Genomic DNA, 19,627 nt, shown 5'->3' on the forward strand with positions numbered 1-19,627 from the left:
GAGAGGCCTGTAATTTTCATCATAGGTACACTTCAACTATGACAGACAAAATGAGAAAGAAAATCCAGAAAATCACATTGTAGGATTTTTAATGAATTTATTTGCAAATTATGGTGGAAAATAAGTATTTGGTCACCTACAAACAAGCAAGATTTCTGGCTCTCACAGACCTGTAACTTCTTCTTTAAAACCTCTTGATATTCCCCATCCTGGATCCGGGAGCGTAATCATCGCCTGACAATAATTAGCATAACGCAACGGACATAAATATCCCTAGAAAATATTCCTGTTCATGAAAATCACAAATGAAATATATTGAGACACAGCTTAGCCTTTTGTGAATCACCCTGTTATCTCAGATTTTCAAAATATGCTTTACAGCCAAAGCTAGACAAGCATTTGTTCCCAGCCTGGTGCAGGTCTGACTAAATACCTTTTTTGCCCCACTGTACATACTACAGAATATTTTAATTTTAGCATCCATTTCATCTGCAGCACATACACACAAACATATACACATGCACAGGCAATCACCCACGCATTGACATACACTTGTGTGCACACAGATAAACAAAGAGAAAATAGAAGAGGTCAAAACTAAATGAAGAGGAAATGCTACTATAAAGCCTGATATTTCAGTTTTCTGATCTCATATGTGCTGAGTAAACCCAGATAATGTTTTTTCATATAATCTAATCCACTGAGATATATATGAGGTCAATTCAGATTTTCAGTTTTTCAAACCATCATTTCCCACACACATCTATAGTTACCTTGCTTAATTTGTTCAAAAAAATGGGTTGCCTGTGTGCCGGTCTGTTTCTGCTCTCTTGCCTAATGGAATTTTTGGCCTGAAAATGACAGCAATGGAGTTAACAAGAGCACTAACAGATTTGGAACCAGGTTACAAATGGAGCACAATGTCCCATTGATGCATTGCAGTGCAGGTAAAGGCTGCATTCAGAGATGCTATACATGACTCTGAGTCTGTGTTCTCCACATCACTCTGTATAGACAAACGTCAAACTAAAATCCAACAATGCATGTGTGGGTCAAGTGGGTGGCTGTTTCTGGATGGCGCCACTGCCGATGTAAAGACTAAGCACAAGCAAACGTGTATTTTTTTTGCATGTGCAATACATTATACATTGGCACCGCCAATGGACTCAAGATTTACATCTCTCTGTGAGAGTTCACAGTGCGTCCTTATCTCCCGCCGTGAAGGAGAGAGGCTTCAGCTCCATGTTGGAGCTCACGACGTCAGAGGTCGCCAGATGAAGAGGGCCATCTGTTCTGCATGTGTGGTTCACGGGGAGGTCGTCTACAGGCCGACAGAGCACAGAGAATCGCTGAGAAGTATAAAGACAGTACACTGATGTTGTCGAACATGAGACGGGTGACAAATAGCTCATACAGATGGGAGAAAAGAAAACAACTGAAATTGAGGATCTGAAATAGCAGACCCAACTGAAAACGTATTCTGTGTTTCCATAAGTTTCAAGTTGTTGATTACAATTATTTATACTCCATGATAAGAAACAATGTATGTGTTAAGAATTTATTGACAGCCCCAACATGCTTGTGTCATATTTGTGTAGCTTGACGAATCGCTATTACTGACATATCCAACTGGTTTAAGTTCTGTTCTGTTACAGATTTGGATCTTAATTTGACCCTGCTTCTCACAGCAGGAAAATAATCTTGCAGGATCATAATAGGAGCGCATGTGAAAGAATGGGACTATAAACTAGTCTAACCTAAACTAGACAAGACAAGCCTGTCTAAAGATGTTGAAATGTATTGACTTGAGCTCACCTGGCGTAGGGTTCCATTGCTGTTGGCCATTTTGTAGACCATCCATAGCGGGATGAAGGAGAGGGAGATAGTGGCAATGAACCAGCCAATGGTGTTAGCCCAGACAGGATAAACATATGTGTTGCTGAACTTCAATGGTGAGTACTTGACTATGGAGAAGATGAAGGTAGCCTATGGTTTGGGAGAGAAAAGCAACTCATTACAAAACAAAATTAACACCCTCTCAACATAGAGATCTGACATGAGGCAAGACCGTGTGCGTGTTAGAGAGAGAAGCAGAAAGAGAAACACAGAGAGTGAGGTATACGGAAAGCGAGACAAGACAGTGAGACAGTGTTTTGATTGGGATCCCCAATAGCCGACGCCAATGGAGACAGCTAGTCTTACCGGGGTCCGACACGTAACGAAAAAGACATTACAGACAAAAGACTTTACAATTGACATACATTTAAAAACATTAACATGTAGTGTGTGTGTGTGTGTGTGTGAATCTATCAGCTACACATACATGTCAGTACATACACACAAGTAGGTCACATGAGGGAGAGGCATTGTGCTGCGAGGTGTTACTCTGTTTTTTGAAAACAGGTTTTCTGTTCTCTTGCGCTATATAAGATTGAAGGGAGTTCCATGCACTCATGGCTCTCTATAATACTGTACGTTGAATTTGTTCTGGACCTGGAGACTGTGAAAAGACCCCTGGCGGCATGTCTGGTGGGGTAAGTGTGCGTGTCAGCGCTGTGTGCTGTATGAATAATTGAATAAGAGACTTTTTTTTTAACCATTTCAAATTATTATTACTCAATTCTATAGTTTGGGTAACACCAGTGATTTAAGTAAGAAGGTAATGTCATCTAAAACAATAATCTGTTTCCATTACGTTGAACAGTGTCCAAAATTGAAGTGGATCCAAGTAACTGTTTGATGAATTAACGATGAATAAAGGATATTGTAAATCATGCTAATATAACGTGTCTGTGTAAGCAGTATATAAGAGAACCAATGGGACTGCCCCGACAGAGCTCCTGACTGACCTGTACTATGGTGCACTACGTTTGTTGGAACCTCTCCAGCTTGCTGACAATACATAATTATTCATTTAATATTGACTTCAGCTGTCCCCGGTGTTGAATTTCCACGACAGTTGACAAGGCATACAATTTGGAATTACCAACACATGAATGTTTCTTAAAAAAACAAGAAGTGATACTGGCATGCATAGTATTAATATTAGCCCTTTGATTACTGAATCCTTACTGTGCACACTGTAGGAGTGATGTAGAGCCAGCAGTACTTCATCAAAGGCAGAGGTCTGTAGCCAATCATATCACTGATGTTACCATAGAAACGTTCAGCACCTATAGTTCAAGGGGGGCACGTCACACAAAGTCACAATTCATCATGTCACCATTGGTTGAATTCCCTATTGCCTTCAGACAGATGCCGTTATTCTAAAGTGAGTATGTTGCTATGACCTATAGGCAGTGTACGACTCACCATAGACCCAGGCGATGCAGACAGATTGACAAATAGCCAGCAGTAGCAGGGTGGTCCCACTGCACACATGGTGGTCTAGCAGCTGAAGCAGGTACATTCCTCCCTGGAGTAAAAACAAAACCTTGTCATGACTTTACCCACACCAAACACAACACTTCAACATACACAATGTTTTAGATTTTTTTCCCACATTTTGTTGTGCTACAGCTTTATTCTAAAATGTATTAAATAAATAAAAATCCTCATTAATCTACACACAATACCACATAATGATAGTGAAAACAGGTTTTTAGACATTTTTGCTAATTTATTCAAATAAAAACAAAAATATATTACTTGCATAAGGATTCAGACCCTTTGCTATGAGGCTCGAAATTGAGCTCAGGTGCATCCTGTTTCCATTGATCATCCTTGAGATGTTTCTACAACTTCATTGGAGTCCACGTGTTGTAAATTCAATTGATTGGACATGATTTGGAAAGGCACACACCTGTCTATATAAGGTCCCACAGTTGACAGTGCAAAAACTAAGCCATGAGGTCGAAGGTTGTCCGTAGAGCTTCGAGACAGGATTGTTTCAAAGCACAGATCTGGGAAGGGTACCAACACACTTCTGGAGTATTGAAAGTCCCAAAGAACACAGTGGCCTCCATCATTCTTAAATGGAACAAGTTTGGAACCACCAAGACACTTTCTAGAGCTGGCCGGCCGGCCTAACTGAGCAATTGGGTGAGAGCTCCAGAGCTCCAGCGTTCCTCCATGGAGATGGGAGAACCTTCCAGAAGGACAACCTTCTCTGCAGCACTCCACCAATCAGGCCTTTATGGTAGAGTGGCTAGACGGAAGCTACTCCTCAGTAAAAAGGCACATGACAGCCTGCTTGGATTTTGCCAAAAGGCACATAAAGGACTCTCAGACCATGAGAAACAAGATTCTCTGGTCTGATGAAACCAAGATTGAACTCTTTGGCCTGAATGCCAAGCGTCACGTCTGGAGGAAACCTGGCACCATCCCTACGGTCAAGCATAGTGGTGGCAGCATCATGCTGTAGGGATGGTTTTTCAGCGGCAAGGAGTGGGAGCCTAGTCAGGATCGAGGGAAAGATGAACAGAGCAAAGTACAGAGTTCCTTTGATGTAAACCTGCTCCAGAGCGCTCAGGTCCTCAGACTAGGGCAAAGGTTCACCTTCCAACAGGACAACGACCCTAAGCACAAAGCCAAGACAATGCAGGAGTGGCTTCCGTAAAGGTCTCCAAATGTCCTTGAGTGGCCAAGCCAGAGCCTGGACTTTGAATATCTCTGGAGCCCTGAAAATAGCTGTGCAGCAATGCTCCACATCCAACCTGACAGAGCTTGTGAGGATCTGCAGAGAAGAATGTGAGAAACTCCCCAAATACAGGTGTCCAAGCTTGTAGCGTCATACACAAGAAGACTCAAGGCTGTAATCGCTGCCAAAGGTGCTTCAACAAAGTACTGAGTAAAGTGTCTGAATACTTACTGTATGTAAATGTGATATTTCAGTTTTTTTATTTAGAATTATTATGTAAAAATTTCTAAACCTGTTTTTGCTTTGTCACTATGGGGTATTGTGTGTAGATTGATGAAAAAATCTATTTAATACATTTTAGAATAAGGTAACATAACGAAATGTGGAACAAGTCAAGGGACTTGAATACTTAGCGACTGCATTGTACCTATACACACTTATAGTCACTACTCCCAAACCTTATATACCAACAAACAACATGTGTGGGTGTATGAATACAGTTTGGGCATGTTCAGGAACATGACCTGTTAAGGGCCTGTATCTTGGGTCAGTTTATGATCCCTAGATCAGCACTCCTTCTCTGAGACGCTTTATGAATACGACCCCTGGTAAAACACCGGGCACTAGTCATAGACAAACAGTATGGGTGATGCATTGGTCTCTTACCTCTGTGACCAGGGCAAGCCCCAGTATGAAGCCTATTGTGCAGATAGCCAGCAACAGCAGCTCTCTCCTGAACTCAAGACGCAGATAGGTAGGGAACAGATCCACAACAGATGTCATCAAACACTCCAGCCCAACAAACTAGAGAGGGAGAGGGGAGAAATAGAGGGAGAGCGAGATTAGATGTATAGTTTGAGTTTATGTCCGTTATGGTCAATTCCATTTCAATTAAAGACACACATTTTCTCCTTAAAATGTAAACACATTGAAATAAAATGCAGTTGGAGTTGACTTCATTCCTGAATTGAAACGGAATTTAAGCCCAGACCTGTTAAGCCATGTTTGACAAACAGTTGACAATGACTAAGTTCATGTTGTTAGAAAAAGCTTCAGTGTGCATGGGAGAAAGAGGGACACTTACCTGGCTATCCAGACCCAGAAGGATGATCATGATGAAGAAACAGGCAGACCAGATCTGAGACATGGGCATCATGGCTACTGCTCGAGGGTACACAATAAATGCCAGCCCAGGACCTGTACAAAGATAGGAACACTGACTGAGTACACTCAATCACTGCACACTGTGCAATTTGTGTCACTACAGTGCACGCTGACAACACATAACTGCACACACTGACTGAACACATGGCCTAAACCTGACCTCACCCTTGACTGGCCTCGCCCAGCATGTACATGTAACGTACACACACACACACACACATGCATGTAGGCATGCTCACTATGGATGAATGGCGGGATCCCGGTTGCCAAGATTTACAGATATTAACCACCCAAAACCATTTCCTTCTCCCGGGAAAAATAACTGTGAGAAACTGGTAAATTATAATTATTTATATGAACAGCATGACGTGAACTGTTAAAATATAAATCTGGCTTCTCTACGGCCTTCTCTCTGCTTAATGCATGATGAATCATCAACGCACAGGTTGGGGACAGACAGCCTATCTCAGTGTGGAACGCAGTTCACAATGCATGTAGACCTATCATCTCATCATGTTAACTTTTATTATTTTGACAGATAGCCTATGATACAGTAATATAATGCATAATAAGCTGTCACGAACATCATCAGGGAAATGACCAGACCAAGTTGCAGCGTGGTGAGCGTACAATTCTCTTTATTATGAATGTCGCCAACAAGAAACAACAAAAACGAACGTGAAGCTTACTAGGGCTATACAGGCTGCAAACAAAGTCAACTACCCACAACTAAGGTGGAAAAAGGGCTGCCTAAGTATGATTCCCAATCAGAGACAAGGATAGACAGCTGTCCCTGATTGAGAACCATACCTGGCCAAAACATAGAAACAGAAAACATAGAAATAAAGAAACTAGAATGTCCACCCTAGTCACAGCCTCTCTATGGCCAGGGCGTGACATAAACTTCTAATGTATAGCCTCTGTCTCTGGCGCAATACGCACGCACCTGTGCTCCGCTGGCCTCTCTCCTTAAAAAACGCCCCTTAGCTCTTGGAGTCCCATGCAGGAAAAGCTAGACTAGAATAGCTTGCTGGACATTCTTTTTTTTAGCATTTCTTGTACTAACAGAATATTCGAAGAGGGACGCAAGCTCTTGTTTGCTGAATGTTAAATGCAGCAGCCAATAGAACTCTTGGGTAGTTTGAAAGAAGAGGGAACCCGCAATGGCGGTAGGCTATAATAACAGTTATTTATTCAGACCCATAACCATTCAATCTTTGTGAAGAGAAGTGAAAACCTTCTATTATATTTCAAAATTAAAATCACATTTGCTAGCCTATACTTGTAACTTTGTAAGCCACATGAGCTGCACCAGAATCACATTATTTTTAATGGTTTTAAACGAGGTGCGTAATTCCAGTCCATATAATACAGTATAATACAGTACAGTAATACAGTTCACACTAAAAATGATCAGCCAACTGGAGCTTGTGAAATGTTTTTACCCTAGAGAGCATATAGCTAGCTCCATTTATGGGCTTTTATGTTTTTTAAATGTTTTTTTTCTGGGCTTAATGTGCAGTAGCCAATATATCATATACAGTATGTATTGGATAATGTCACAATCATTTGGGCTTTTTTGGGCTTGGGCTCATGAAATGTCTTTAATGTAGGGCTCATAAAATGTATTTAATATATGGCTCATCTGGCTCAGGTAGCATCAGGATAAAATGTTTGATCAAAGCTCTAATCAAAGGGCTCCCGAATGGTACAGTGGTCTAAGGCACTGAATCGCAGTGCTAGAGGTGTCACTACAGACCCTGGCTCGATCTCGGGCTGTATCACAACCGGCCGTGATCGGGAGCCCCATAGGGCGGCGCAAGTTCGCCCAGCATCATCCGGGTTAGGGGAGGGTATGGCTGGAGGGGTTTACTTGGTTCATCATGCTCTAGAGACTCCTTGTTTCGGGCAGCGTGCCTGCAGGCTGACTTAGGTCATCAGGTGAACAGTGTCTCCTCCGACACATTGGTGTGTCTGGCTTCTGGGTTAAGCAGGCAGGTGTTAAGAAGTGTGGTTCGGTCATGTTTCGGAGGACGCACGACTCAACCTTCACCTCTCGAGCCTGTTGGAGTTTCATTTACATGTGTATTCAGACCCTTTACTCTGTACTTTGTTGAGGCATCTTTGGCAGTGATTACAGCCTTGAGTGTTCTTGGGTATGACCCTACAAGCTTGGCATACCTGTATTTGGGGAGTTTCTCCTATTCTTCTCTGCAGTTCCTCTCAAGCTCTGTCAGGTTGGATGTGGAGCCTCACTGCACAGCTATTTTCAGGTCTCTCCAGGGATGTTTGATTGGGTTCAAGTCCGGGCTCTGGCTGGGCCACTCAATGATATTCAGAGACTTGCATTGTCTTGGCTGTGTGCTTAGTGTCATTGTCAGAAGCTAATTGTTAATCTTCGTCTCAGGTCCTGAGCGCTCTGGAGCAGGTTTTCATCAAGGATCTCTCTGTACTTTGCTCCATCGTTGCCTGAATCCTGACTAGGCTCCCAGTTCGTGCCACTGAAAAACATCCCCACAGCTTGATGCTGCTACCACCATGCTTCATCGTAGGGATGGTGCCAGGTTTTCTCCAGACGTGGCGCTTGGCATTCAGGCCAAAGAGTTCAATCTTGGTTTCATCAGACCAGAGAATCTTGTTTCTCATGATCTGAGAATCTTTAGGTACCTTTTGGCAAACTAAAATGGGGCTGTCATGTGCCTTTTACTGAGGAGTGGCTTCTGTCTGGCCACTCTACCATAAAGGCCTGGTTGGTAGCTACAGAGATGGTTGTCCGTCTGGAAACACTGCATATGCTTTATAATGCTTTTGAATTACACTTCCGGTTTCGAGGGAAATACCTTGGAGAAAAGTGATTTATTCTAGGGATGGAACATTTGTAAAATAACGGGAAATATTTAACTCTAATGGGCACACACAAATAGACAATTTTTTTTGTTAACTGTATTGGGGATGTAATATCCTCAGAAATAACATACTGTATGTCCAATTTGTTACACAAATGGCTCAGTAAACAAACACAATGTCACGTCCTGACCTTAGTTCCTTTTTTATGTCTCTATTTTAGTTTGGTCAGGGTGTGAGTTGGGGTGGGCATTCTATGTGTTGTTCTATGTTTTTGTATTTCTGTGTTTGGCCGGGTATGGTTCCCAATCAGAGGCAGCTGTTTATCGTTGTCTCTGATTGAGAACCATACTTAGGGAGCCTGTTTTCCCACTATGATTTGTGGGTAGTTGTTTTCTGTCTCTGTACCTGGCAGAACTGTTTCGTTTTCATTCGTTCTCTTGTTATTTTGTTTTTGTGTTCAGTTTAAATAAATATTAACATGGACACGTACGACGCTGCATATTGGTCCGATCCTTCCTACTCCTCCTCAGAAGAGGAGGAAAACCGTTGCACACACGTGACCCGTTTCAGGAAGCTAGGCATATGTCACACGTCACAGGACAGGCATTTGAACCTAATATATATATATTTTTTATTTATCAAAATGTGTTTTTTGGCAGAACTACCTTTTGGAACATGTGAACTTTCATGTGCCTTAAAAACAAACCTGAATGCCATCTGTAAATACAAATAAAATGATTAAATTATGAGCCAAATTTTTCTAGAAAGTCACATTAATTGCAAGTTAAAGCCTACTGTTCGCTAACTAACGAATATAGCTAGCGAGCCAGCGAGCTAACGTTTACGTGTATGATCTGTGTAGTCCTTTTATTTGTATCTCAGAAATCCATTGGCATTGCTAGTTATAGCCTAATGTTAGTTAGCTAGCTAACATTGGACCTAGTTGGTTAGCTTTAGCTACTTGCAGATTCATGCCACAGTATTTCATGCATGGTGGCTATCTATGACAATCAGTGGGTTGGGTTGGGATTATGGTTTATTCTTTCGCTAGCTAGCGAGCTAGCTACATGACCCATCAAGTTAGCCAGGTGTGTCTGGGGGTGATTACGGCCATCTATTGTATTTCATGAACATGTGTATGTGTCTAGACAATAGTGTCCCATCCAGTTAGCTAGATGTGGCTGGGGGGTGCCTATAGCAATTATTTATGACACATCAAGCATCATCTAACGATGATAAAATATTTAAACAATATGTTTATCTGGACACTTTCTATTTTTGATATTGCTACAATGAATACATGCAAGTTACAATTTCACTGTACCGTTTATACCTTCTGTATCCTGTGCATGTGACAAATAAACTTTGATTTTATTTGATATAGTGTGTGTTTACTAGAAAGGGTAATGTGAAGAACAACATGACCTGCACCAAAGTCAGATTAGGATATAGGCCAAGGACTAGATAAAGTGCATTTTTACCTGGAGTTTTTCCTTATTGTAGGCTCTTTCACCACTTTTAGTCTTGAAATCTTTGGTTGTTTACTAGACTACCTTACTCACTCTGTTTAGCACATGGCCTGACATGTGAATCCTTAAAGATATGGGTGGAGCTAAGGCTTAAGAGGGTGTGAACGATGCTGAATAAGTGTAGACAAAGAAGAGCTCTCCAGTAGGTGTACCAAAAAATTCAAGAGCCATTTTCTCAAAAGTGGGGATACAGATCAATCTACTTTCAAAGCAGAATTACTTTCCCATTGTTCCTCAACTGTTGTGTATGATATGCCATTTTGTAGCTCTGAGTTTCCAACCATTTCAAATGTTGCTACATAAGACCAAATCGAGGTGGTGGGTCACATATAGAAACCAAATAAACATTTTTTATTTAAAGAAGATTACTTACTATAAGAAGTTTTCACAGTCATTGTGGATGAATTTGGTGTGAACCATCTGTGACCTTTGGCTTTTACAGCATTATGATCTTCCATGGAATAATGTCAAACATTCTAATGGTAAAATCCATCTCTCATGTCTGTTACAGTATCAACGTTTACCTGACTCAGCCACCTCTTCAATGGACACCCCCTGTTCATAGGTCATGAAGCCCAAAACAGAGAAGATTGCGAAGCCTGACACGATGCTGGTGCCACTGTTTAGAAGACACAGGTAAAAACAGTCCCTGGGGAAAAAAATACCAAATTACATGTTAGGGGAAATAGTGATCTATCTTTGGCCTGGAGATACTTTATAACTTGCGAGTGATTCCCAAAGTCTCTTAATCCTATAAATCTGCAGTATTTATTTTTAGTCAGTGTCAAGCAGTCAGACAGGGGGTGGGTTTCACTGACACTCCGGAGACCATAAAGTTGGAAAGAGGGCACACTCCTTATCTTTGTATGTATTGCTTCTGTGAGAGCATGGGCAGCTTTAAGGTTGGTGATTTACTGCCACCTGTAGTGCAGGAATGTTTGCTCAGGAGTATAAGTCATTGGCTAATCTCTCCTACTGACCTGTGATCCCACATAGGAAGTCCCACCCGGTTGACTACTTTAAAATGCTGAAATACTTCAATGGTGCTGCCCATACTAAAAAAGTGAGGTTTGTGGCATGTGTGCCCTCTATACATCCCTATGCCAATGACTCACTTGTAGCAGTCGTTGTTGTAACTGTTGTAGCTGCCCAGGGATGTGAGAAAGCCCAAGCTGATAGCATAGGAGAAGAAAATCTGTGTGCCTGCATCCATCCACACCTAAGAGGGGATGAATAGCATTTTACACATAACATTCAATTCATGGAGATATTATGATTCTTGTTTGTTTGTGTGTGTGCGTGTGCGTGTACGTGTGCGTGTGCGCTGAGCCGGCAAAGGCTTGACATCGAAAGTCTGGGTGACGCCAACAAACGGCAACACCTCCAGTCTGTTCTCAGTGCAAAACTGCCCAAAGTATATGAGGATACTGAAACACAGTGGAGCATGACCAAGTCCACCATCCTCAACACCTGCAAGAACACCCTAATGATGAAGAAGGACTCAGAAATTGAACAGCTCATTAACAAGCGGAGAACCTCCTGCGCCTGGCAGAACGACATCAACTGCTGAGCCAGAAGAGAAACTCACACCAGGGGGAAGAAGGAACTAAAGAACACCGGGTAAGGGAACTAAACCACAAATGGACAGGAAAGGCGCTGGAGATCCAGCAACTAGCAGACTCTGGAGATTCCGGAGGCTTTTTTGACTCCATGAAGGTGGTATGTGGACCCAGTTACTGTTAACTCGAAATGACACAACGACAAGGTTCCAGTTTAACAAAGTTTACTATACCGTATGAACACCACCAAAGGTCGCCATTACACTCGAGGCTAAGTCCATCAACGTCTAGACTTCCTGCGCAATATTGGGATACTTAAAACATGAACTTAACAGTTACCGCGGCCTAAACCCAATCTGCTCCAAAGGTGGGCCAAAGCCGTTAAAGGATGACGAATCCATCCAATCCCATTGGAAAGACTACTTCAAAGAGCTCCTCAACAGAAAGACAATGGTTGAGAGGGCAGTTGAGAGTGAAGCACAAAGGAGGACATGGGATAACTACCCAGCCTGCAGGAGTTGCAAGATCCCATCAGGAAGATAAGGGACAACAAGGCCACTGGTCCTGATAGGATTCCAGTGGAAATCCTAAAGGAAGGCGGGCCAGATCTCCTATATCACATACAGTACATGCCTTGCTCTTTAAGATCTAGGACAAGGAGGAAATCCCTGCAGAACTCAGGGACACCCTAATCATCACAATTTTTTGGTGGACAAGATGGAGGCATCTCCCTCATGTCCACCACCAGAAAAAAACTTTCCCGCATACTGGGCAACTGACTCCTTTCCCTGTCAGAAGAATTCCTCCCAGAATGTCAGTGTGGCTTTCGCCCAACAAAGTCACCATGGACATGATTTTTCACTGCGTGGCAAATGCAAGAAGCAACCACTGTAAAGACCTTACAAAAGCCATTGACTCTGTGAACCATCATGCTGATTATGTTAAAAAAAATAGTCTGCCCTGACAAATTCACCAGAATACTGCAGCTGACATATGACATGTCAGCAACAGTGCTCAGTAACAATGCAAAATTCCAGCATCATTGCACCCACCCTTTCCACTAACTTCATCGCTGCCATCCTCCACCTCACAGGCCAACATCTGCCTCAGTGAGTCCAAATGCTGTACAGAATAGACGGCAGACTCTTCAACCTTAAAGGCCCAATGCAGTAGTTTTTTTTTACTGTATGTTAATATCAAATCATTTATGGGTAACAATTAAGTGCCTTACTGTGATAGTTTAATTCAAATGGACAAAAATAGCTTTTTTAGCAAAGAGCTATTTCTCAAGCAAGAATTTTGATAGGACTGTCTGGGAGTGGTCTGAGTGAGGAAGGGGGAACTTAATACGATATGTTTATTTGCATAGACGTATGGAACCCTCTTTGTTATTGGTCTATTAACCATCACCATGCAAACTGAAACTGACGCCCATTCAAACAGAAGGTCCTGTGTGGTATATATTGTATTTTCAACCAGCAACTACCAGGAAATAACACTGACACAACTAATTAATACACCACCATCTAAGCTGTGCCAGTGGATCATTCTCAAGACAAGCGCACAAACATCAGTTTCCTGGAGGTGGCGGCTCCCGGATTGGCATATTCAGCCATCTGAAGACCCACAAGCAGGATCCACCAGGAGAACAATCATACTCGACCCCGAGTGATCGCCGGTGATGATGATGATTATAATGATGGTGCGTGTGTTTCTGTGTGCGTGTGTGTCAAGCCATGTACTGTTGGTCTACCTGTGGGTCTGTGAGGCGGGAGATGTCAGGGTAAATGTAAAAGATGATGCCGTCTATGGCTCCAGGCAGAGTGACACCGCGGACCAGCAGGACCAGGAGCATGGCATATGGGAATGTGGCCGTAAAGTAAGCAGCCTGACAGGAGAGAAAACAGAAATAACTTAGTAGATTGTAATCTACACAACCCTGTCAGTTTGTAGAGGGAGTTATGGTCATATTGAATTGGTGGAGACTATATGCAGTCAGAGTGAAGTCATTGAGTAAGACAACAAGTCATAATGTGCACTATTATAGATAAACTTACGGATATGTACAATGCTGTGCCAAGAAATCAGTACAAAATGAACACAACACAGACTTATATGAAAGACTTACCTGTTGATAGAAAAGCAGATATACTGTATAGCTCACAGAATACATTTTCTCGAAGAAAAAAAGGCTCAACAACAAATCTCAGGATCTTTAACATTGAGGTGATATGGTTTTCTCAGTGACTTAAAGGGTGAGTTAAAACCCAGCAAACATATTGGCCTTTTAGGCTGCCCACATGCGCCTTTGCTATTTAAAAGGAATGTGTTTATTTCTTACAATTTAGTTCAATGCATGAATGGCATAATTTTCAATCCTTTAAAGGTATTTCTTTAGGGAACGAGATACATTGAACTCAGAAAGACAAACAAGTTGTTAATATCATACATATATTTTTTACAAAAGAAACTGTTTAGTTTCTCATATGTCACATGCACAAAAAAATTGGCCATCACACAACAAAACACAAACTGGAACACACTGTTACGGTTGCACAAAAATAATTACTTGCAAACCATGCCCCCAAATCTTCCAATGAGCCCCTCTTCTAAGCTGGGCTTTGTATTAAGTATTTTATTCCCATACGGAAGTCCAGAGAGGACATACAGTGCATTCTGAAAGTATTCAGACCCCTTGACTTTTTCCATTTTTTGTTACATTACAGCCTTATTCTAAAATGGATGAAATGTATTAATCTACACACAATACCCCATAATAACAAAGCATAAACAGGATTTTAGACATATTTTGCAAATGTTAAAAAAACAACAAAAGAGAAATACCTTATTTACAAAATGCAAAATCCCTTGTCATGTCGAGATTATTTATTTCATGATCACGACATTAAAGCTGTTTTATCGAGATCACAAGATCATTTTCTCATGATCACGACATTAAAGCTGTTTTATCGAGACCACAAGATCATTTTCTCATGATCACGACATTAAAGCTGTTTTATCAAGACCACAAGATCATTTTCTCATGATCACGACATTAAAGCTGTTTTATCGAGATCACAAGATCCTTTTCTCATGATCACGGCTTAACAAAAGTTGTTTTGTCGAGATCGTGAGATTAACTCTATCAATAGGATTAAACGCATTGACGATAGATTGACAATAATAAGGCGGCAGAGACAACGGTGTATCAGGGCGTATGTTTTTATTGATTGCTACACTAAGGGTTGGTGCATTTAATGCTAACACCATGCCTTCATTTGTGTTTGGCAGTCATTGTCAGTTTATAAATTAGAATGTTAGCACGCTAAATGTCCCTTACCTCGAGCTAAGAGCACTTGTGGCATCTAAGCTTTCATGGGGCATTTATGTTTTGTGGACAATGTAAATATTATCCACAAAACAATGTGTCCCTTATAATTATATACATATCAGTTATGCAAGCTAACAACCAGCATAGATAACAAGCTAGCTTGCTAGCTAACTAGCTAACAAGCTAGCTCGCAAGACTAGACAAGTTAGCTGCATTGTTCTTTGCATGTGATTGACTATGGTCTTGGGGGCGGTAAGCAGCCTGGGAGAAGGAGATGCCTGTCATGCATCGTTCAGGGCTTAAATTCCCCGTATTGCGAGTAATGCAGCCGCAGGGCTCCTTGCTCGATTATATCGTGTTCGTTCATCTGAACAAATGAAAAGATGAATCATGGTACTTTTGTTATGTGGTGATCACAAGAAAAACATTGTGGTTTCGACAAAATAACTTTTGTTATGTCGTGATCGTGAACTATTTTTTCATCTTTTTTATACGTCCTCTCTGGACATATGAATGCAGCCGCTACTCAAACTGGGTTCCTCACAAAACATAAAACATGACATAATACAGAACAGTAATAGACAATAACAACTTAAGGACAAAACGGCATAGATTTAAAATAAGAATACTTACTTTCATACACTTACACAAAACCTCTGGAGATAATTACAGCTCAGCATAAAACTACCTGAATTTAAAATCAGAATTCACACTTTCATGCACTTAAGTCTAACATTCCATGCTTAATAACGCTACATTACACATACATCCTCTTTTGTTAATCGTAATATGTTTCAGATTCCACCCAGTGGGTCATAGTGGGTCTCTCATAGTGGGTCTCTCATGCTGGTGGAGTTGTTTATTAAAAAAAGGAACAGACATTCACACGGGATTGGAGCTGTTCACACAGTGAATGGAGTACCATACATCGTGACAGCCTTCACTTTTCATTATGTGTTACAGCCACCGCCAGACACAGTGTGTTCTCTTATGGTGATATGTAATTGAGTGGAGCTGAACAGAGTCTTAGTGGAGCTGACCACTCGCACCAGGGCAGAGCCATTCATTAAAAGAACAGGGTCCATGTTGGGCTGATGTGGGATTGGTGTGGGCTAATCAGTATCGGTTGGTGTGGGCTAGCCCATATTGGGTTGGTGTGGGCTTGGCGTGGGCTAGCCCGTGCCCAAATAATACCCACATGGGGCTAATTTGGGTCATGTTTGCTGGGAAGGTACAAGCAGAGGGCTCAGTTGCATCAGTTACTCCACATACAAAATATGTAGATAAAACATAGCTAAAAAATAACCATACCACATTCTAACCAGTAGATGTAGTAGTTACAATAGTGTGATACTGGATATCACACACAATGCCACTGTGGAAATAGAGTGGGGGTGTTCATAGAGGTCAGTTAGTATTAATTGATTCTCACCTTGCCTGTGGACTTAATTCCCTTCCAGACACAGAAGTAACAGATGACCCAGGTGAGAAGGAGACACAGCGCCAGCTCCCATCTGATGTTGCCCATCTCCTCGATCCCCCCGGAAATGTTCAGCACCCTGCGCCTGTGTGAGAGAGAGAGAGAGAGAGAGAGAGAGAGAGAGAGAGAGAGAGAGAGAGAGAGAGAGAGAGAGAGAGAGTGAGAAGGTTTGGGAATCCTGCGCAACACGTCACATGCGTAAAGTAAGGGGGGCTGCTTACTCCCAAAACTCCATGACTGGTAGTGTGGTATTCTGTCTTGATGTCAGGTTGGTGCTGCGATTCTGCTTGCTGTCGTCCATGCATGAGTCTAGGGCAGACAAGTTGATTTGGTACATGTAACACACATTGGAAATGGACAATTCAACTTTTTAATTGACCCTCCTTACATTGTACCTCCCCATATCATGGTAGAGTATTACAAGATATAGTTTGGTAAAAAAAAATGTAGTTCACAAACTTTAAGGCCTGGTACTAAATCATCCTCGTTTTGGCAATATTTAATGGTAATGAGATAACACGTTTTTTTTAAATGGTATAATAAAATAACAGGGTACAACAGCTTAAACTTTAATAAACAAATGTAATAATCACAAAGGAATGGTCCACCTAATTCACTTTAGTTAACTGCCAGTTATGGCCCCTCTCTGTTGTTAATTAATGTTGTACACTGGTAACTCAAACTCTTTGACCCCTCCCCATGCCTTGTTTTATTTTATTTATTTTTATTTCACCTTTATTTAACTAGGCAAGTCAGTTAAGAGTAAATTCTTATTTACAATGTCGGCCTACCAAAAGGCAAAATGCCTCCTGTGGGGATGGGAATGAAAAGAAAAAGAAATTAAATAAAAATATAGGACAAAACACACATCACGACAAGAGAGACAACACAACACTACATAAAGAGAGACCTATAAGACAACAACATAGCATGGCAGCAACACATGACAACAGCATGGTAGCAACACAACATGGTAGCAGCACAACATGGTAGCAGCACAAACGTTATTGGGCACAGACAACAGCACAAAGGGCAAGAAGATAGAGACAACAATACATCACGCAAAGCAGCCACAACGGTCAGCAAGAGTGTCCATGATTGAGTCTTTGAGTCTCCTACCAGTGTTCCACCAGTTTCCACAGCTTGCCCAGGGTAGCTCTGCACTGAAGGAGGAGAAGAGATAGAAAAAGGCCCATGCCAAGATCACAATGTAGGAGATGGCACTGAATGAGATGACAAGGTTACAGGCGTAGCCCATACCTGTGGAAAAGAACATGTTTTAGCACTCCGCACCATTTTAATACAGATTGTGAAAATCTTAATTGTCCCAAAATGGTTGTAGCGGTACATATATTTAATAAAAACGTACAAGTAGATTAAATGTAGGGTTTAACTTGTCCAAAACCAACACTGTAGTTCGTGTGCTATACTTTCTACTGTTCATACAATGCATATAATAAGTTGTACGTCATTGGGGTCCTGACTTGGGAAACCTGTGCATACGTTAGGCATTTTCTTGAGCACCGATGGGCCTTTGTGGGTAAATGACAGAATAGTTAGGATAACTAGAAAATAAGAATAGTTAGGATAACTAGAAAATAAGTATTTGATGTTTCCCCATGCGCCAACATAAAAAGGTTTACCCTCAAATAGAGGACACATCTTCCTCCAGCATGTTATTCCTCCCTGGCTGGTGTATTGTCCCAGAGAAGTCTCCAGGAAGAATAGCGGGATCCCGCACGTCACCAAGAACAAAACATATGGAATGAAGAACACACCTGCCAGACACGAAAAATCAGGTCAATCAAGATATGCGCAAATGTCACTGTTAACGAAAGTACGCACAGTGTATCAAATGCATTGCTCTAATGCGATCCAATGACCGACGTTTGGACAACATCAGAGTTTTACTGGTTTCAACTAGTTACCACAGCCACAAAGTCAAAATTGGCTAGGGCTTCCCATTAAAACTCATGAAACTAAAATGTGCTTTTTGGTCTTAATTTAAGTTTAGAGTTAGGTTTAACATTAGATTTTAAGAAGATAAATTGTAGAAATAGGTGGGGTTATGAATTTGTCGCTGTGGTGACTGGTGACAACCGTTTTCACTCACCCCCTCCGTTTTTGTAACACAAGTAAGGGAATCTCCACACGTTTCCAGGTCCAATTATAGCTCCCATCACCGTTAAAATATACTCGGCTTTACTCTCCCAGTTTCCCCGCGCTTCCAGCTCCTTTAGTTTTGCTTGGCCATTGGCTGTGCTGGGCATCATTTGCAGTTTGGGGTCTTTCTTCTCGTTGTAGTTCATGGTGGTACCCGATACTTTTTAGGATGCGTAAGTAAAGTTTTCCTTGGATTTGAGAAGTTGTAGCTGACGTTGGCACTGTCGGAAGGCTATATAGACAGGATATGTGTATAAACCAAACCCACCAATCCTGTCTTAAATGGGGTCAAGGGTGGAATTAGAGGAAAACTGTGCAGGACCAATCCTCATATGAATGAAACTGGCAGATCGAAAGAGCAGTGGCGAGAGAGGGGGCTGAGGGAGTGTGGTTTCTGATGTGTTTGTGTGTGTGTGAGACAGAGAGAGAGAGGGGGGGGGATAGTAAAAAAGTGAGAGAAAGATGTGTGGTTTCGTAAACATGTGTGCGAGTGAAAAGAGAGGGGAGAAGAGATAGGGCGAGTCATAAAGCCCACCTATTTCTACAATTTATCTTCGTAAAATGTGATTTTAACCACACTTTTTGTTTTCATGCATTTATACGATATGGACAATTTTGACTTTGTGGCTGTGGTAAAGAGTAAGAACCGAGATTGAATGTCAGTTTCTGTTTCTGGTAAACGATGTCACAGTCCCCAATATTGGCTATACACTCCAAATACACATGTGTATGTGTATTTTATGTGTATTCTGAGAGAATCACCGTATTTGTATTCATATGTATTAAGGATCCCCATTAGCTGAGGACAAGGCGGCAGGGTAGCCTAGTGGTTAGAGCGTTGGACTAGTAACCGAAAGGTTGCAAGTTCGAATCCCCGAGCCAACAAGGTACAAATCTGTCGTTCCGACCCTGAACAGGCAGTTAACCCACTGTTCTTAGGCTGTCATTGAAAATAAGAATTTGTTCTTAACTGAC

General features: G+C 41.6%; 1 protein-coding gene across 1 annotated transcript; it reads right to left on the bottom strand.

Annotated features, from left to right (window-relative positions):
- Positions 1 to 389: 389 nt before the first annotated feature.
- Positions 390 to 18,994, bottom strand: LOC112259375 (sodium- and chloride-dependent GABA transporter 2-like). The gene is made up of 14 exons (XM_024434083.1): positions 18,603 to 18,994; positions 18,133 to 18,267; positions 17,609 to 17,749; positions 16,711 to 16,798; positions 16,442 to 16,574; positions 13,432 to 13,566; positions 11,235 to 11,338; positions 10,644 to 10,768; positions 5,664 to 5,776; positions 5,246 to 5,383; positions 3,313 to 3,415; positions 3,073 to 3,173; positions 1,816 to 1,986; positions 390 to 1,349 (listed from the first exon to the last, which is right to left on the bottom strand). The coding sequence occupies exons 1-14, from the start codon at positions 18,796 to 18,798 to the stop codon at positions 1,194 to 1,196; spliced, it is 1,839 nt and encodes a 612-aa protein (XP_024289851.1). The 5' UTR covers positions 18,799 to 18,994; the 3' UTR covers positions 390 to 1,193.
- Positions 18,995 to 19,627: the final 633 nt, after the last annotated feature.

This window comes from Oncorhynchus tshawytscha, linkage group LG09 (genome assembly GCF_018296145.1).
Source record: "Oncorhynchus tshawytscha isolate Ot180627B linkage group LG09, Otsh_v2.0, whole genome shotgun sequence".
NCBI classification, from domain to species: Eukaryota; Metazoa; Chordata; class Actinopteri; order Salmoniformes; family Salmonidae; genus Oncorhynchus; species Oncorhynchus tshawytscha.